This window comes from Mirounga leonina, unplaced genomic scaffold (assembly GCF_011800145.1).
Source record: "Mirounga leonina isolate KUSES-001 unplaced genomic scaffold, KU_Mleo_1.0 Mir_176, whole genome shotgun sequence".
NCBI lineage: Eukaryota > Metazoa > Chordata > Mammalia > Carnivora > Phocidae > Mirounga > Mirounga leonina.
Window position 1 is genome coordinate 29233751 of NW_023270454.1, and position 20523 is coordinate 29254273.

At 34.8% G+C, this 20523-nt stretch overlaps 1 protein-coding gene across 4 annotated transcripts in view; it reads left to right on the forward strand.

Moving 5' to 3' along the window:
* The window catches only part of PDGFC (platelet derived growth factor C), a 201148-nt gene that overhangs the window by 102266 nt on the left and 78359 nt on the right, over positions 1 to 20523 (forward strand). For all 4 annotated transcript variants that reach the window (XM_035022838.1, XM_035022839.1, XM_035022836.1 and 1 more), the window contains exon 2: positions 10279 to 10474. In XM_035022838.1, coding sequence (XP_034878729.1) covers positions 10279 to 10474 — 196 coding nt within the window. The remainder of the gene's footprint in view (positions 1 to 10278; positions 10475 to 20523) is intronic.

Consider the following 20523-nt stretch of genomic DNA (forward strand, 5'->3'; position numbering starts at 1 on the left):
CGCTTCTCCTGAACCCCATTTTATTTCAGATGATCCATTTAACCTCTGTAAAATGGCTACACCTTAGCTTTTGAATTTCTGCCTGGGAAGCTGTTAGAGGTCTTGTATTAATTTGAAACAAAATAACACAAATAGTTTTTATCAATAGCAAGTGAGTTTTCAACCACTTCAAGGTCTCCTTTATCAGTAGGAGGAAGAAAATCATTCTCCCTAAATCTGAGAAGCCATTACCTGAACATCAGGAGGACTACAGAAACCTGGCAAGTCAAGAGTCAGCTCACCATATGGAACTTTAAAAAATATAGTTTCTGGGACAGGATTTTTGGGGCTAATAATTACTTCTTCACAGGGGTGTTAAAAACATTAAATAGATAATGTGTATGAAAGCATCTGGCTAGTAACTTGCAAGCTACTATTGAGTCGTATTCAGTATTTATTTGTTGAGTAAATGAGCAAGATCTGGGAAGAATGAAGAGTCAAGGGAATTTATCCTACAAAATAATGCTCTTTCTTTTATTTTTTTCTATGCCAGCCAAGACCCTCTCCCTTAAAGATTGGTACAAATGACCATGAATAAAAGCTCATTTGACTGACTCACATAATAATTTTTACAAGCTTTATGTGTCTTTTCAATCATTCAAATTTTTTTACTTCCAAAATCTGAAATTGAAGATTCTGAACCACCTAGATTAGGATGCGAGGTCACCAAAAGACTCAATTTTACTATCTCCATCTACTGGCAGGGAGGAACTATACCCAAGCATCTGGACTGGCATAGAAAAGAGGAGAAAGAACATTTAAAAGGTAAGCAAAACATATATTTTTATTTACTCTGAATTTTTAAACTTTTCTTATTGTGCACTCTAACGTCCTCTCACATAATTGAAGTTGATGTAGTGAGCCATATTAAAGAAGAGGACTTGTTTAGGTGGAATAATATTCTTATCTGATTTTTCAACATGAACTAGTACAGATTTGAATGCCTTTCTTTCGTAATGGGAGTCTTTTCTGTCCTTGTACTTGTAAATTTTACCTGGTCTTCCCAATGCTCCTGTGTTGTTTTCGTATTCCTAATGGTCTTCAAACTGTAGTGTGCTTACTTGAAATGTCTCTATTCTCATTTCTGTATTCTCTGAAATGTTAAAGGATAATTTCCCCTGGCATTTTATTTTGACTGTTGTGGTATAGAGAGAGTAGAAGTGTGTTTCTCCAAGTATAATGGATGATTCTGGTGTTTCTTAGACTTTTTCCCCCCATCTTTTATTAATAAATATTTTCTTTTGGCAGAAAGTACTTAATGAGAAGTTTCTTGCTGAGTAAAAGTTTTAATATATGTTTATATCAGATGGTTTTTCTTATGTTTTGTTTTGTTGGTATATTGCTTCCTCATCAGAAATCTTTTGTTTTGGTTGACTTGGTTTTTTTGGTTGACTTCTAACAAGAATACAACATTGCAATTGAATTTTCAAGTATGATAACTGCTGTAAAATAGTTGATAGTTTGTGTAGTTGTACAGAAATAGATTGTGTAAATTTAAATCATGTATTTTAAATGATTAGTTTAGTTGTTTTTAAGGCTTGTGTTATGCACATCTTTCTTAAAAGCCCTATCTCAACTTGAGAATAAGACTAAGTGCCATTTGTCAAGATAATTAGTACTGTTAAACTTGCTGCAGTTAAATTAATTTTTTTTTTCTGTTCCTTTTCTCCTGCTCTCCTTGACCCCTGGGTATTTATTTCCATATCTTTGTTCCATTTTGTTCAGTATCCGTGTTCCATTTCTCACAAAGAGGAATGGATGGATTTATAGGGAACATGGGTGGAGAATTTTCAACATCAAAATTGGTTTTCATGAACAAAAATTTTCAAGGAAATGCTGTGTTCAAACAGGTCTGTTTACTTGTTGGGAGGTCATGAATGCAGCCAGTCCATTTGCTGACTGGGGGATTACACTCATATAAACAGTGCAAATACCGTAAAGAAGGACTCTCAAATCTTCTTATGGCCTCTGACAGTGTCCAGTCTGACAGATATATCCTCAAAGTCTTCACTGAGATCAGAAGATAGGGAAGTAGGTATTTTTGAATATGGTGGAAGAAACTAGAGATAATGAAGTGTTGAAGAATAATCACTCCTCACAAATGAAACTTCTGCTAGACTCTTTCAAGTCCAGTTCCCTCCCTATTTTGAATAAAAGTGTGTATCTTGAATCTGTTCTAACCTAGGTTCAGCTTCTCTTTTTAGACCTTTTCCCTCAGGATCTTCGGTTTAATTTTGAAACTACTCTTGTAAAGCTAGCTGCTGCTAAAGGGTGCTGTTAATGGGCATATTCAAGCCGATTAAAAATATCTCTGAGGAGTAAAATTTAGGCCACCTATTTCCTCACCAAACGATGTGTTTTATTATTAACTTATGGCTTTCATTTCTTTTAAAAGTCTCACATTTATATTTTACTTATATTTTAACATGACTTCAAGATTGACAAGAGCTGTTGAGGTAGTGTGGGGTGAGGCAGTGGTGTTTTCCCGCAGGGCAGGAAGATTAGAACATTCATGAGCATAGTTTGTTTAATTAGCCTGAGAAGGGGCAGTCTTGTCCCAGTATAATTGCTCTTCATTTATTCTTGATGTCATTATGTGGAATTACTGCCAAAACCAAAGATCTTGCTACAAGTACAATTTCTAAATCTCAAATATGGTTTACGGAAATGCAAACGCTATCACTTATCAACAGCATTTAATAACATTTAAAACATAAGATAGGAGGATATGATTTGTAAAGAAGTGATTGAATTTATTATGTTGACTGTCTTTTGTATCATTCATAAGAGAATCATAGGCTTATTGCTTATACATTATATGCATTCACCCTTGAACATGAAACGCTAATATAAGTGGGAAACGGTAGTCTCATTTTTCAGCGTAAATGATTGCTGAATATATGAAGGCTGAAATAAATTTATTCCTACTTTATTGTTTCTTAGGAATCATTTATTTTGCTTAATTGAAAGCTTAATCTAAAAGAGAATTTTAAAGATATTTTAAATATTCACTAAAGGCATACATAAACTTAATGGCCTTACTTGCGTGTTTTCTGTGAAGGAGTAAGTTTGTATTGATTACCTTTTCATTATTATTTTCATTGATGAATTTTAAACATCTTCCCATCAGAATGTCAGTACTGTATCTAACCAGTGTGTGTTCACAAGGCAATAGGTAGCTACTTCCGTATTTGAAGTTGCTGGTAAACTCCAATCTGAATGTCGTAAATTATATGTCCAGTGCAGACAGAGAATGGACAGATGTTGAGTCTTCAAAACAGATGAGGTTGTTTAGTGAACATATTTTCTCTTAAGTAAGCTTGTTTATTTGTTATGTATTATGGATTTGTGCTTAATCACACTAGCCAGTTTTTTTCATATAATAATATTATTTCATATAAATGTATTCAGCTTAAAATATTTCAGAACTTCTAATATTTTATATAAGCTTTCTACATTGAATAATAGTTTTAATTCAACCAGAGAGTTGATTAAGTATTGAGAAATGAAATCAATAGTGAATCTTTAAAGGGAATACTTATTTTGTAATGTGAATTACTCCTAATTTATTTCTGTTCTACATTCTGGTTTTGGCCTTTTTGGGGTATCTAAAACAATGTGCAGTTTAACACAGGATAAAAAATAATACCATTGCCTAAACATGGCTCACTATAGTGGAGTGTGTATACAGTTGTATTCATTACTAATTGGTGTGCAATAAGAGCTTTACAGAGACTCTGTGTTTATATATACTGACTGTTTATCCTGTTATGTAATAGGTAAGAAGATTATTGCTAGTTTATCTTTCATAATTGAGCCTTCATTTGAAAATGTTGTATTCCATTGTATAAAATCAAAATAAGTTATTTTTTACCCTTACCTTAAGGCTAAAATACCACGCTGTCAAATCTATCATTCTATATCTCACGCCTCAATATCAGAAGAATTTTATAGACCTTACTACCTGTGTTCTTTATGATGTTAAATCAAATATTTTAGAGCGTGAAAAGGGAACCACTAATAATAATCATACCAGGATCATAGGACTAAATGAAGGTCATCCCAGGCAAATTCAGACATGTTCACTATATAATGATTTTGGTTGTGAATATAAAATTATATATCTCTAATTGGCTTAAGTAATAAAAATGATTTATTTAGTCATGTTCCTGAGAAGCCCAGACATGGGATGAACTTACTGTGTGGTTTGAGCTGGGATCTAGCTCCGTTTTTCTGTACTATCATTTATCCGCCTAGTTCTGTGCATTGACTTTTTCATCAGACTGGATTCTATTACAAGCTTAATGGATACAGTAGTTCCGGATCTCACTTCTTCACCCAAAATGATCTCATTCTCATGAAGGGAAGTCATTGGATTCGCTCTGATTGGCCCATTAAAATCATGCATGCGTGAGGGAAATGGGCTTATATTGGTTTTCCAGGCATACCTCTGGGTAGAGTCAATCCAGCCCTTCTTTCCCAGTGGCTGCTTCATAGTAGTGATGGGGATGTTGGGGATATGCTCACCATATTAACTTTTTCTCATTGCATGTGGAAGATATGCTATGAACTTCCTGAACAAAGATTCCCATTTCTTACTAGCACGTGTAGTTACTATCAAGGCTAATGCGTGAATTCTTGTGCTTCTCAGTAAATGAAAAATAATTTAAACCTTTTGATGAAGATAGAGTCAGGTCAAGGAAATGGCAAAATTTCTATAAACCTGCTTTTTTTTCCTCCTAATGAACCTGTAGAATGAAATCAGAAATTTGAAATCCCTGCCTAAACATCGTTATTTCTTGCTCAATTTGATCTTTGCAAAATTAGAATCTTTGTACACATGACCAATTTTGCATTATCTTACATAACAATCTCCTATTCACTGACATCAGAAAAACTTGATACCTGATAATAAATCTTATCTCATTGTATTTTAACTAGCATATTTTGGACAAAGTTTCTGCTTCACATACATACTGATTTACAGTTATCAAGGTGATTAATTGATATGGTTATCATTTCATGTAAACTTTAAAACAGCTTATGATTATCTTTAGTTTATAAAAAATAAAGTCTGATATCAAGTGTCTTGCCTAAAATAGCAGCTTTTATCATCAGTTTATTCATATTTCAAAGTTAAGATAAAATAATGACTATAATTATGGAATTCTCGGAGTGTGGTAAAATTATACAATATGTTTTACTTTCTTAAAATAAGCGAGCATGTTAAGAAAATGGCAAATCTCAATAATGAGTACTCTGTGACCTATCACCTTCAGCTGAAATATATATGCAGGTTATAATAGATGGACTTTGAGTAAGATATCAGTTATGAATTAAGGGACCTTAATTAGAAGGAGTATAAATTGTAAAATCTTATCCTTATCATGTGCAGTCACTAGGATCGTAGGAATAGAGAAGGAAATGTTGAAATAATATGTAAAACTGCCTTCTGACGTGTTCTTGCCGTGGGATACTGGTTTTTTTATATATACAATCAATATGTATGAGGTAGTGCCATGGACAGGTGGTTAGCTTCTGGACTTGAGTAAATGCCTTTACAGTTTAGGAATGAATAGTGTGGTAGAAACTAAGGAAGGTAAACCCATACATTATCATTAAAATATTCAGTCCTACAGGAATGTACGATGAGAATCAAAGATGGAATTCTTTATTTATTTAAATGTAATTAACATATAGTGTATTATTAGTTTCAGAGGTAGAATTTAGTGATTCGTCAGTTGTATATACCACCCAGTGCTTATTCCATCAAGTGCCCTCCTTAATGCCCATCACCCGGTTACCCATCTCCCCCACCTCCCCTCCAGCAACCCTCAGTTTGTTTCCTAGAGTTAAGTCTCTTATGGTTTGTCTCCCTCTCTGTTTTTGTCAGAGATGGAAGTCTAAAAGAGGAAACATCTGAAGTGGGTTTTGGTAGCTGAATATTAGTTGCTGTATATCTAGTTTAGGAATGATATTAACATACAGTCCCGGAAGTTGTCACATTAAGAGGACAACGCTTTGTGGGTTTTTTTTGTTTGTTTGTTTTTTTGCCTTTTTTAAAAAATTATTATGTTATATTAATCACCATACGTTACATCATTAGTTTTAGATGAAGTGTTCCATGATTCATTGTTTGCGTATGACACTCAGTGCTCCATGCAGAACGTGCCCTCTTTAATACCCATCACCCAGCTAACCCATCCCCCCACCCCCCTCCCCTCTAGAACAAGGCTTTGTTTTGTTTGTGATATCCCAAGCACCTGGAACAGAGCAGGAAACATAATAGGTTTCCAATATATAAGTTTTGACTATTCCTTAGCTTGAGGAATAAAGTGATCATCTTCTGGGATAAATTCAAGAACCTCAATTGAGCATATCTTAATTATATTTGTTTTATGGTTTACTTAATATTAACAATCCCTTATTTTATTTTCCTTTGTGAAAATGTATTATAATTTGTAAACAGTTTGAGATAGACGGTGCTGTTGATTGTCTTTATTTTAATTTGCTATTGTTTTAAAGGTATGGGAAAGAGAAGATTGAGCCTATCTAGGATATTATTGTATTTTAGTACAATGTAGTAGCGTATTGTACTTTAGTATGAATAGTCAGAATTTTAAATATTAAACATAAACATAGGATACTTCTATATAGATTGGAATTTATGGAGAGAGATTTGTTTGCACTATGCAGCTCAAGTCCGTCTTCTCTCTACAGCATCAAGTAGGATTAGGATGAGATTATTCTGGATTTTCTAGGCAAAAAGGTGCCAGTTCATGGAGTCAGTAAAACCGTGTGCATGTGTGTGTGTTTGTGTATCATATGATTTTGACTATTGTTAAAATTGAAAGTTGTTAATTGAGAGTTAATGAGAGCAAAAGCAAAGATAACTATATAAACAGACTAACAAAAATAATATAAACAAGGATTATTATAGGCAGAAAGAAGAAAGAATGAGACCAATGAATATGTATATTTATCAAGTAAGGATTTGGAAAATAGAATTTTTTTTTAAAAAAACATACTTTCAAAGTAACATATATTTGAAAGTAAACACACCAGAAATTGCACAGGATGTCTGCGAAGTCTATCAGTTTACAAGTGACATGTCGCTACTGTCTTGCCCATGTGAAACAGGAACCAGAGTTCTTTACAACTCTAAAAGTAACAAAGTTTGGAGACATTTCTTTTTTACCTAATTCTTAATCCAGGGGTGCCTGGGTGGCTCAGCCAGTTAAGCATCTAAATCTCGATCTCAAATCAGGTCTTGATCTCAGGGTCATTATGTTCAAGCTCACGTTGGGCTCTATTGCTGGGTGTGGAGCCTACTTAAAAAAAATTAAAAAAAAAGAAGAAGAAGAAGACCTAGAAAGTAGGATGATTTTCATTTAAAACATTATATGTCATTCTTAATCCTACAGCTCTTTTCTGCAACAGTCGACCTACAACATTAGTATGGAGAAAGGCTATGGATTTATCTTTTTTTATGAGATATCTTTTCGAGTTAGTGTTTTTGTTAATATTTACATTATTAATCTCACTTTTCCTTTTTTTTTTTTTTTCCTATTTTTGGTTCATATTAGTTTTCAATACTTCCTCCTTAAGAGGGTTTGGCCAAGATAATGTAAAAAGGCATATAATTGTAATTTTTTTAAGTACGTGTTTATGTATATTTTCATTTCTCATGCTAAATTCACCATCTAAGATGAACCAAGATTTATTCTTCTTTAGAATACATGGCTAGGAGCATGTTGTAGTATTTTAGTAATTTGACTACAAACATTTGTTTTATTACCTTGCTGTTTTTCTTTGAGTATACTGTCCACTGGACATAGGAATAGTGAATGTTCAATAAAATAGTTATAAAATATATACTTGTCTCTTCCTCAAAATACCAGTAAAGGTATATGTTTAGAACTATGATTTTTTAAACAACAAAACTATAAATGTAGACTCTTGTGGAACTTAATGTTTATTGTTCCCTTTTTTTTTTTTTCTGATTATAGGTCTAGTTGTTTGAGATTTACATAAAACTTTGACAGTCGTGTGTAAATCATATGTATTTGGTGGCAAACCTCACTGCATTTAAAGATGCATTTTGGGGAGCAGCAATTTAACTTAAAAGGAAGTTTACAATTCTTTTACCACAAAGAAGGCCTAGATGTTCAGTCTTTAAATTATGTTTAATTATAGTTTAATGGAATTATGGATTATAAAGGGAAAAAAGATGTAAACAGAATTTAAGTATATACATTTTAGCAGTGAGCTTTTTTGGCTGGTTATAAAAATAGAATTCAGATCTTTTAGTAGCTATGTAGTTTTCTAGGTTATATATGAAAAAGTAAACAGTACCATATTTGTAGAGTGCCTTGGATTATATAAGGCATTTTTAGACAAAATGGGGCAAATAATGTTAATAAATCTAATTGGAAAAATTGATTCATTAAAAAGTATTAGTTGCCAAAATGAGAAAGACTTTTGATATAAACTGCTGCTATAAACACCTTTGAAATATGTAGGTTATTGGAAGAAAATTTAGAGGGTGGGGAATATCCCAATTTTAAAAGAAATCTTTGAAAACAGGTAATTAACTTAATGTAAAGGTAAATTTTCATTATTTTTAAAAGAAAGTATGTCAGTATAGAGGAGAATTCATTTCACTTGATAGATCCTTCTGTTTTCTTTGGAGATATACTGGTGCTAACTTATGTGCATAAAAGAAGTATTGATTATTTCATATAATCATATAATTCATATAAATTAATATAGCCAATATCAGTATTAAATATTGACATCCACTGAGAGGGAACATGTTTCTGAATAGGTTACTTTTGGCTGAGGACAAATTCAGGCATTGAGAAGAATGGCAATATTAAATTATTTAATTTAAAAATTCTGTAGCAGTTAAAGCATATTTATTAATATGATGATATTCCTCATAATGTGTACTATATATATTCAAAGTAACTTACATTTGTCTTTACCCTGTCTTCCTAATTATAAGTTACACCATGTAAAATAATACTTACCAGATTGATTGTTCAAATAGTCAAGGTTAAGAGAATGAAAAAGCTGCTTTAAGAATCATAACTGCAACTTATTAAAATTGTTTTGGGCTTTTTAACAGTAAAACAGGTTATTCTTTAACCTAAATAACCTTCTAACTAATACATGACCCTTGATATTCAGTCTTCTAAATTCTAGAAGTTTCTTAGAGCAGCATTCTTTTTTTTAAGATTTTATTTATTTGAGAGAAAGAGAGAGAGTGAGAGCGAGCATGATCAGGGAGATGATCAGCCAGCTGGAGAGGGACAAGCAGTGCTAGCTTCGGCAACACATATACTAAAATTGGAGAGGGACAGGGGCGCCTGGGTGGCTCAGTTGGTTAAGCGACTGCCTTCAGCTCAGGTCATGATCCTGGAGTCCCGGGATCGAGTCCCGCATCGGGCTCCCTGCTCAGCAGGGAGTCTGCTTCTCCCTCTGACCCTCCCCCCTCTCGTGTGCTCTCTCTCTCATTCTCTGTCAAATAAATAAATAAAATCTTTAATAAATAAATAAATAAATAAATAAATAAATAAATAAATAAATAAATAAATAAAATAAAATAAAATTGGAGAGGGGCAAGCAGACCCCCGCTGATCATGGAGCCCCGCGAGGGGCTCAATCTCATGCCAAAATCAAGAGTTGGAGGCTCAACCAGCTGAGCCACCCAGTGTCCCTAGAGCAATATTCTTAAATTGCATTTTATCAGTGTGAAATAATGTGATGTGAGTAACAAATTCTCAATGAAAAGTTGTTGCAGTTGCTGTAATTGCTACTAAAGAATGGGGGAAAATCCACTATCTGTATTTTTAAAAATAGAATTATATGCAAGTTTCCTTTTATTTTAATATGACTCATCTTTTATTCATTCTTGGGGATTCGTGTGTTAAGTCAGCCCTATTGTGATTTTAGGAATCCATGAGTTGGTAGTTTGGCATTCCAGTAATTAAGAAGACTAATGTGTTATGCTCTTTTGAGTATAAATGCACACAGGTTTCTACTCACTATTGTTAAAATAATCTTTTTTTTCTGCATGAGTTCTGAAAAGAGTGGCACTTGGTTTATATCGTAGGAGGCATACCCAACACTTGTTTGGGTTAAAATATGGATGATAAAAAAAATATTTATTTTGAAGCCTGTAGTTTTTTAGATGTCTGAGCTAAATGTATGTCTCTTCCTATATTTTTGCTTTAGGAGTACAAGATCCCCAGCATGAGAGAATTATTACTGTGTCTACTAATGGAAGTATTCACAGCCCGAGATTTCCTCATACTTACCCAAGAAATATGGTCTTGGTATGGAGATTGGTAGCAGCAGACGAAAATGTATGGATACAACTTACATTTGATGAAAGATTTGGGCTTGAAGACCCAGAAGATGACATATGCAAGTAAGTTATCATACTTGAAGTTCAAACAGAGTGTAACTGTTGTATAGAGTCTTTCAAGTTGCTTCATTTTAATGATGTGATTTTTTTTTAAATTTTATTATGTTATGTTAATTACCATACATTACATCATTCGTTTTTGATGTAGTGTTCCATGATTCATTGTTTGTGCATAACACCCAGTGCTCCATGCAGAACGTGCCCTCTTTAATACCCATCACCAGGCTAAGCCATCCCCACCCCCCTCCCCTCTAGAACCCTCAGCTGGTTTCTTGGAGACCATAATGTGATTTTAAATGGCATCCTTTTTTCTGTTACGTTTTTCTGATGATCCAAGAAATTTGCAACCTTATTCAAGCTATGTTTCTTTTAAAATCAGAAGACACGTACTGTATGTATGCATTCATTGGTTTTATCTACTTCTGAAAGTAATTCGAGGTAACTTATGACACAGAGTATGTAGAGAATAAAATAATTTGAAATAAGGGATAGAGAAAGAAAAGCCAAATAAAGGAATGTAGTTGTTCCAGAAAACGTTAAGTTATGATCAGCGCTAAAAATTTTACATTTGAACTTCCTGATAGCCAAGTCAATAAAATAAACAATAAGTATATAAAAGAAAAAGCAGTATTCACGGGTACATACTACCTAAATACACATATGGATGCTCACACAAACATGTAGGATTAAAGAAATTTGGATATTTCATCACAGAGAAGAAATGCAATTCTGAAAGCAGAATTAGAACTTTAGGCTAACATTATGGTTTGCCAGGTAGAAATCCATCGTAATTCTTCCAGAAGCATTCATGAACCAAAGTCAGCTGGAGTATCTCACCCATGCAAAAGACCACCTACTGTATGTCATACAAATATTACTCTTTAACTCCTATGTGAATACACTTGTCAAGGTTGGGTGGTCTTATTGAAGACTTTTCACTTCAATGGCATTTGTATATCATGAAAATATTTTACTTGAGCTTCTTTGTGGGGTGGTTTTCTCTTTGATATACAAGTTAAAAGAGAATTTTCACTTTATGGTATATTACAGATAAATATTTCAATACAGATGAAATAAACTTTGTACTTGCTGTCATCACAGTTTGTATCTTTAACATTTGTATAATGACTTTTTTTTCACATTTCTTCTTTCTGTGACTATGCATTTCATGTTATTTTTTTTCTTCCCTTGCATCTGTAATCTTTAACTTTGAGAACTGGAAGCTATCCTATCTGTCTTTAGAGACTGTGTTTTTCAACCTTTCATTTTATGCGTAAGGACACAGATCAGAGAAGTAAAGTAGTGGCCCTAGATCTCATTCATATTTTATACCTAAACAAATGCTCCAATCCATTTTTCCTAACACCCATGTAGACAGTTTTACCATGCTGTCCTACACCTCCTATATCTTTTCATATGCAATAGTCCGTAGTCTTGTTAAAACTTATGAAGGCTTTAAGATTTTGCCCTCTGTGCAAAGAATCACGTTACCCTACTGCAGTTTCATGCATGCCAATCAAAGACAGGAGTCTCCTGGGTCAGAGAGATCAACAGCAGTAGCCAGAGTATTAGCCCTTCTTGTGCCACTTGCCCTGGTTCCTGCTCCTGCAGGTCAATGCCAAGAGGGCCACTGAACACCTGCATATCTAGTGGGTTTTTTAATAGGAGAGGCATTATATGTATGTGTGTATATGTATATATGTGTAATGTGTATTAGTAGTTAAATAAGAAAAAATTAAAAGATCATCTGGCATGCCTCACCGAACTTGTGACTGAGCTCACTCAGCATTAGACTCGATTTAAGAAAAGTGATACTTCCAGTATTTCTGAGCCCCCTTCCCTTGGTTCCTCCCTGATTACATCTTCTTCTTGTCCTTGCAAATTGTTGTCCTGAGTGTTTTTACTGCCATCTCCTGTTTGACCACATATACATTTCCCTATAAAAAGTAAATTGGTTATTTTCTGCCTGTTTTGAAATCTAGATCAGTGGGATAATACTGTATGTGAACTGAACAATATGATGTTTTAAAGTCAGTTCATGTCAGTGCAGATAGCTTAGATCTTTTGTTTTCCTTGATGCATAGTATTCCATTGTATAAAGAGTTAACTTTTTTGTTTGTTTTACTTGATTAATGTTTGGCTTGTTCTCCTTGTCCAAAAGTACCAGAAAAAAATTTTGAGTCTATATCTAAGAATCATATTGCTGTCTTAACACATTTATCTTTTCAGCTTTAGTAGGTAGAGTTAAATTGATTTTAAAAGTGACCAATTTACGCTTCTGTCAACAATATGCAAAAATTTCTGTTGTACCACATTCTCAGCAACCTTTTGGTTATCATTCTTTTAATTTTTGGTAGTATGATAAGTGTAAAATTGTACCTCGATACTAATTTTTATTTGTATTTCCGGATTACTAGTGAGGTTGAGAAATTTTCATATTATCATTGGCTATTCATATTTCCTTTTCTGTGAAATGTCTGCTCATGTCTTCTGCCCAGTTTTTATTAAGACTGGCTATTTAAATTTTGCTTTTCATATTTAAGTCTTTGATTCATCTGTTATTATTTTTGTCTATGGTGTGAGGTTTTTCATTAGGTTATCCAAGAGTGTCCCAGCATCATGTAGTGAATAGTCACTCTTTCCCCCAGTGATGTGCAAAGCCAGCTTATTCGTAATCAGACTTCTGCATATGATTTGGTCTGTTCCAGAGCTCTCTGTTCTTTTCCTTTGCTCAGTTATGTCCATCTGTGTTCCAAAATGATGCTGTCTTAATTACTTAGCATGCAGAAGCTATGGGATAGGGCAGTCCCACCCCATTTTCTTCTCCTTTGGAGCATCCTTGCTATTTTTACTTTTTAGAAATAGGTTGTCAAGTTTCTTGAAAACTCCTATTGTGATTTTTATTGTGATAGCATTGGATGTATATAGAGATCATTTTGAAGAAAATTGACATCTTAATAGAAATAACTTTCATCTTGGAGAACTTTATGTTTCTCCATTTATTAGGGTCTTCTTTATTGGCTATACATTTTTCAAATGTTCTTTTCAGAGCATAATTATTTAGATTTATTTCTATATTCTTTATAGATTTGCTAAAATCCCTTCTTGAAAAGTATATTTCTAATTGTATATCACTGGTATATAGAAATGTAATCGATTTTTCAGTATTGATCTCATATCTGGCAAACTTGCTATAAGCTCTTTTATTTTAATAATTGTTCTGGGAACTATTTTGGATTTATGCAAAAAATCATATGATTTGGGAAAAGATTTCTTTCTTCCTTTCAGTTCCTTTACTCTTTCTTTTCTATCTCTTATTAAGCTGTTGGTTGTATTAGTAGGTATCCCTGTCTTCTTTCTGATTTTAGAGTTTGCTTTTTTAAAAAAATAAACTGAAATTTGGCATAATTTTAGATTTGCAGAATGTTGCAAAGATAGTGCAGAGAGTTTCCATATACTCTTTTTTTTTTTTTTAAAGATTTTATTTATTTATTTGAGACAGAGAGAATGAGAGACAGAGAGCATGAGAGGGAGGAGGGTCAGAGGGAGAAGCAGACTCCCTGCCGAGCAGGGAGCCCAATGAGGGACTCGATCCCGGGACTCCAGGATCATGACCTGAGCTGAAGGCAGTCACTTAACCAACTGAGCCACCCAGGCGCCCCTCCATATACTCTTAACCGAGGTTCCTCCAGTGTTAACGTCTTACAGAACCATGTTACATTTGCATAACTAACACTTGACATGCATGCAATACTATTAAACTACAGACTTGATTCAGATGTCAGCAGTTTTCCACTTTTTGTCCTTTACTGTTTTAGGATTCTCTCCAGGATAAGCCTATTGCATTTAGTGCTCAGTCTCCTCCGATCCGTGACAGGCTCTCTCTTTCCTTGTATTTCATGACCTTGACAATGTTGAAGAGTATTCATCAAGTATTTTGTAGAATGGCTCTCAGTTTAGGTTTTTCAGATCTTTTCTCATGATTACACTGAAGTTACGGATTTTAGGGAAGGATTCCAAATAGATGATAGGCCCTTTCCTCAGATCATATCAGAAAGTACATCCTATACACCTCACCTATCACTGATGATGTTAACCTTGATCACTGAGGGTGAGTTGCTCCTTTTGGAGGCATGTAACTAAGTCCAGCCCACATTCAAGGAGAGAGTGATTAAATTCCACCTGCCAGGGGCGCCTGGGTGGCTCAGTTGGTTAAAGCATCTGCCTTCTGCTCGGGTCATGATCTCAGGGTCCCGGGATTGAGCCCTGTGTTGGGCTTCCTGCTAAGCTGGGAGCCTGCTTCTCTCTCTGCCTCTGCCCCTCCTCCCTGCTTATGCTCTTTCTCTCAAATAAATAAATAAAATCTTAAAAAAAAAAAGTTCTACCTCCTGGAAGGGGCAGATATATTATATATATATAAAATTTGGAATTTTCCAGTAAAGAAAATCTGTGCCTTCTCTTTCCTTCCTTTCTTCCTTCCTTCCTTCCTTCCTTCTTCCTTGCTTCCATAATTTAATCAGTATAGACTCATGGATATTTATTTTATTCTTTGTGTTGTAATCCAGTGCTGTCATTATTTACTCTGATGTTGAAATTGTTCCATATTTGGCCTGTGCGGGTAAAGGGTTTGATGTTGATATACCAATATTGAGTATGATGATTAATGGAGCTTTTTTCTTTATTATTTCAAGTACTTCCTTTTTTACTTTGCTAAGAGGCATTTTACCATTTGGGAAAAATTTTTATTCCTTTAATTTCTGCACTTAAAAATAAGTTACAGATGCAATGACATTTTATACTTAATAAATCACCTAAGAACAAGGATATTTCTTATGTAATTTCAATACTTCTTTCACATGCAAGAAATTTAATATTAATATGAAACTATTACCTAATATATAGTTGGTTTTTCAATGTTTCCCCTGATTCCAAAATGTTAACACTTCTTTATTTTCTTTTTCCTTATTATGTTTTGATTCAGTAACAAATCATTGATTATATTTATTATAACTCTTGCCTTGCCTTTTCCTGGCTTTTATGATATTGATATTTTTGAACAGTCCAGGCCATTTGCTCTGTAGAATCTCTTAGTGTCAATTTATCTGAATATGTCTTCATAATTAGGTCCTATTTAAATATTTTGGCCAGAATGTTCTCTAGGTGATGGGCACTTCTGATTGCTCATAATATCAGGTTATTGCGTTTTCAGTGCTGTGAGCTTGATTTCTCAATCCTGTTTTACATTCATCCTACTAATTTTGATAATTTTTATTTTTGTCCATTTGAAGATTTTTATAATATCCATTGTTTGCTTCTTTTAAGCCATAGCCATACAGAAGGATACTATTCATTTTCCATATAAATGTATAAGGTTTTTAAATGCATTTTTTATTATAGATTTCTGAATTCACTTTATTTTGGGTAAGAAAAAAATATCACCTGTTTGTGATTGTTTAAAATTTAAGGCTTGGCTTTATTTGCTTCAGATTTTTAAGTTTTCCAAATGTACTTGAAAAGAGGGTATATTCTTCATTTGTGGAGTACAAGTCTATATATGTCCATTATATCAGTTTGTACATTTGTGCTGATCACAGCATCAGGGTCTTTCCTGATTGTTTTTTGATGTATCAGTTACTGAGAGAGAGGTATTAAATTCTCCTAATAGAGGATAAATACACTTGTCAGTTTCACTTTGTAGGCCTATCATTATTTTTGTTTTATATGTTATTTTTTTATGTTTTAATTTTTTTAAAGATTTTATTTATTTGAGAGGAAGAGAGAGAGCACTAGCAGGGGGAGGGGCAGAGGGAGAGGGAGAAGCAGACTCTGCTGAGTGGGGAGCCCAGTGAGTGATAGGCTTAATCCCAGGATCCTGAGAGCCTGACCTGAGCCGAAGTCACATGCTTAACCAACTGAGCCACCCAGGCACCCCTCTTTATATGTTTTTAAATTATGTTAATTGGTGAACAAGTTCAGAGATCTGACCTCATTTAATCTTTAGTAATGTTTCGTTTTTGCTTCAAAGTATACTCTACCTTGGGGCACCTGGGTGGCGCAGTAGTTAAGTGACTGGCTCTTGGTTTTGGCTCAGGCCCTGACTGCCCTGTGTCGGGCTCCATGTTCAGTGAGGAGTCCGCTTGGGATTCTCTCTCCCTCTGCCCCTCCCCCCACTAAAATAAACAAATCTTTTTAAAAAAGCATCTTCTGCCTCATATTAATAAAGCTAGATCAGATAATTGTGATTACTATTTGCCTGGCATTCTTTCCATTCTTTTACTTTTCAACTTTCCTATGTCCTTCTTTGTGCACGTTAGCATGTATGTCTATGTGTTTTTGGTTTTCTTTTTTTAAAGGAATATGAGTAGCACTAAAAAATTCAGTAAAAAAATCTTTATATTTTAGTTAGGAATTTAATCTAGTACACTGAATCTTATTTTGCATATAATTTTGGATTCAGTGTTACCATTTATTTTGTACATGTCATTTGTCCTCATTTTTTTCTGTGTCTTCACTTTCCTTTCTTGCATTCATTTAGTTTGTCTTCTCGTTCCATTTTTCTTTTCTGTGGATTTAGAAAGTATACATCAACTGTCATTTTAAAATGGCTACCTTAGAAATGCCTACTTAACTTAATATCTAAAGCTAGTCAGTGTTTACCTCCATCCCCAAAATATAAAATTCCCCGAGAACATGTTAACTGCTGTGGAATGCTCACTCCCTAGATATCACCACACTTGGTTGATAAGGCAGAGCTGTGTTTATTGCTCACCATGATGACAGAGAAGGCCACCTCCACAGATGTAATAGTGTCTGGGGAGGAAAAGCAAAACCAGATTTTGTTGAGAATTTGAAGTTTGATTTCAAATGGATCTTTTGAGTGTGGAGATTTGATGAGGTTTGGGAAAGGTTCATGATATAATAGTTTAGAATCTGTTGAAATAAGGCAAGGATTTGCAGGTGGTGAGTTCAGCAGTTCTGGGTAGTGAACTGTTGCTGTTTTTAGTTGAAGGAGTGAATGGCTCTTATGACAGTTCCCGTAATGAACAGTAAAACATATTGCCTGGGCAATAATGAAGACCATAAAACAGTAATGTCTTGTTACTGTAAACAGTTAACTGGGTGGGGTAGATGATTTCATTCTTATTGTCCAGGCTGGTTTGGTTCTCACTACAGCTGCCCCCACTCCCGATTGCTCTGTGGTGTAGTTACTGAGGATTTTAGTTTTGTATTTTTTAACTTCCCGAGTAAGACATTGTTTTATTATTTTGTATAAGCGGTATTGCTTTGGCTACACCCATGTGTCTACTTTTGGTGCTAGCCATTTCTTCTTGCATTTCAGAACTTTTTTTTGTAGAATTATTTTACTTCTTAGGTACAGTCTTTAAAAGTCTCTTAAAGTGAAAGCCTGTTGGCAGTAAATACTAAATTCCTCTGTACTTGAAAATTTCTTTTTTTCACTTTCATTCTTAGAAGTTGGTCAGACTGGATATAGAATTTGAAGTTGTGTGTTTATTTTTTTCTCAATAGCTTGAAGATACCATTCCACTGTCTTATGGCTCCTGAGAAGTCAGTCTTCAGATTGTGGACATAGCCTTATGGTCTACCACTGAGTGGTACATTTTACAGAGGGAGACATGTGCCTAGCAGGGGTGAGAGGGAAGGGATGGGGTTAGGATCCAGCCCCAGGCTTCTTGTCCTCATTAAGCCCTGCACCCCCGCTCTTGTACACCAGGGCCCAGCAGATCCTCACAGGATTCCAGAGCGTATTTACCTCACAGAAATCTTGAGTCCTTGTATTTATTTGTCTTCCAGAGAATTCTCTTATTTTCATGACAGCTCAATATTTCATTTAAAACAGTTATTTTCTTTCAATCATTTGTTCAGTAATTTTAGTTTTAATGTACCAAGAAGATTTTCTCTGTCTAATTTTGTCCACCATATGATTGATATGTAGACTACTGCAAGCAGAATAAAGTTTTTCCTTAACAAGGCTTGGTACTGTCAAGTTCAAGTTTAATTTTTTTTAAATGGCAATATTGACTTTTCTCCATTACAGGGCTGTAGAACTAATACAGATTGTGTCCCCACCCAAGTGCATTTTAAGAATTTAAACTGCCCCATTTTAAATATTTTCTCAAGTGTGAAACATAGAGGAGTCTAGAAAACCTGAATCACTATTTTAAGTGTATCTTTAGAAGAGGACAGACTCAGGTGAGATGTTTCACTTTTTCCCCATAGCACTATTGACCTCACAAAATTTCTTTCATAAAGAAAATGATAAGAGTGAGCTGTATTTTTATGCTATTTAAGATTAATATTATTATTATTATTATTTTTTTTTTTTTAATTCATGAGAGACAGAGCTAGAGACAAAGGCAGAGGGAGAAGCAGGCTCCCAAGGAGCAGGGAGCCCGATGCGGGACTCGATCCCAGGACGCTGGGATCATGACCTGAGCCGAAGGTAGATGCTTAACCATCTGAGCCACCCAGGCGCCCAAGATTGATATTATTACAAGGAGCAAAACAAGTCAGATGCAAATTAGATTTTATTGTTTTAACAAACTGACAGGATATGCAGGCAGTATGGTGGAGGGTATCAGGTGGAATAAGGAAGGGGAAGATGAGTGTGTGTGTGTGTGTGTGTGAGAGAGAGAGAGAGACGTCTTTCAGTGTTGTCAGGGTGTGTCGCTCTTACGTTAATGACATATGTGTACCTAGGAGGACTCATTTCTAATGGAAAACTTCTTTCTTTTAGTTCTTTTTGTTTGTTCTTCTAAAGCAAATAGCCTACTCATTACATATAAGATTTTACAAAGAGATGGACCATAATGGACAGCATTTGAAAAAAGGTAGGTTAATCAGTCTGCCCAACTTAAAATAGTGCCTCTTTTCACCAAAACGACTGAGTTTCTTTTGGAGGAAATATTATAGGCCATCCAATTTGGAAAGATTTTAATGACAGAAATGCTAAATATGCTAAATGAAATAAACAGCTTCTTTTTTTAATTATTTAGAATTTAAGATGATCAAAATTGTTAGCTTTTTAAAAAAGATTTATTTATTTGAGAGAGAGAGAGAGTGCGCAGGAGGAGGGGAAGAGGAGAGCGAGAGGGAGGGAGAGAGAGAAAATCTCCAGCAGACTCCCAGCTGAGTGTGGAGCCAGAAGCCGGGCTCCATTCCAGGACCCTGAGATGGTGACCTGAGCTGAAATCAAGAGTCAGATGCCACCCAGGCGCCCCCAAATTGTTAGGTTTTTTTTTTAATTAAAAAATCTTTCGGATATTTTCCTCTCTTCCTGCTATTTATGATAGAATTAATGTGACATTGGGCGCCTGGGTGGCTCAGTCGGTTAAGCGACTGCCTTCAGCTCAGGTCATGATCCTGGAGTCCCGGGATCGAGTCCCGCATCGGGCTCCCTGCTCGGCAGGGAGTCTGCTTCTCCCTCTGACCCTCCTCCCTCTCATGCTCTCTGTCTCTCATTCTCTCTCTCTCAAATAAATAAATAAAATCTTTAGAATTAATGTGACATTATTTGCTCATTTATGTACTCTTACATTGAAGGAGCACTTCTTGAGCGCTGTGGGAGGTAATAGCGGGACACGGTGATTAGGAGATGTCTCATGCCCCCAAGGAGCTCACTGTCTGGGTAGAGAGACAGACAAGTAAATAGGCAATTAAAATAAAATGCCACCAACTCCAGAATGGTAAACACAGAGTATAGTCATTACTGTAACTGGTTATGTTTGGATTGCTGTGTTGACCATGTTCTAGTTCATACCCTAACTGTATATCTTACCAGCAGCAGTCTATAAATAAGTGTTATTAATTTATCATGGAGAAACTGGGATGCGGGAGTTAACCCTGCCCTGCAGACCTCAAAAACTCAAATACTCATTTTGTGTGTGTGTTGCACTCTAGTAGATATAACTTTCCAGGACAGTACAGATTCTTTATGTCAATTTTACAGTGCCAGTGCAAGCTGTGAATGATAAATTTTTTTTTAAGATTTTATTTATTTATTTGATAGAGAGCGACACAGCGAGAGAAGGAAC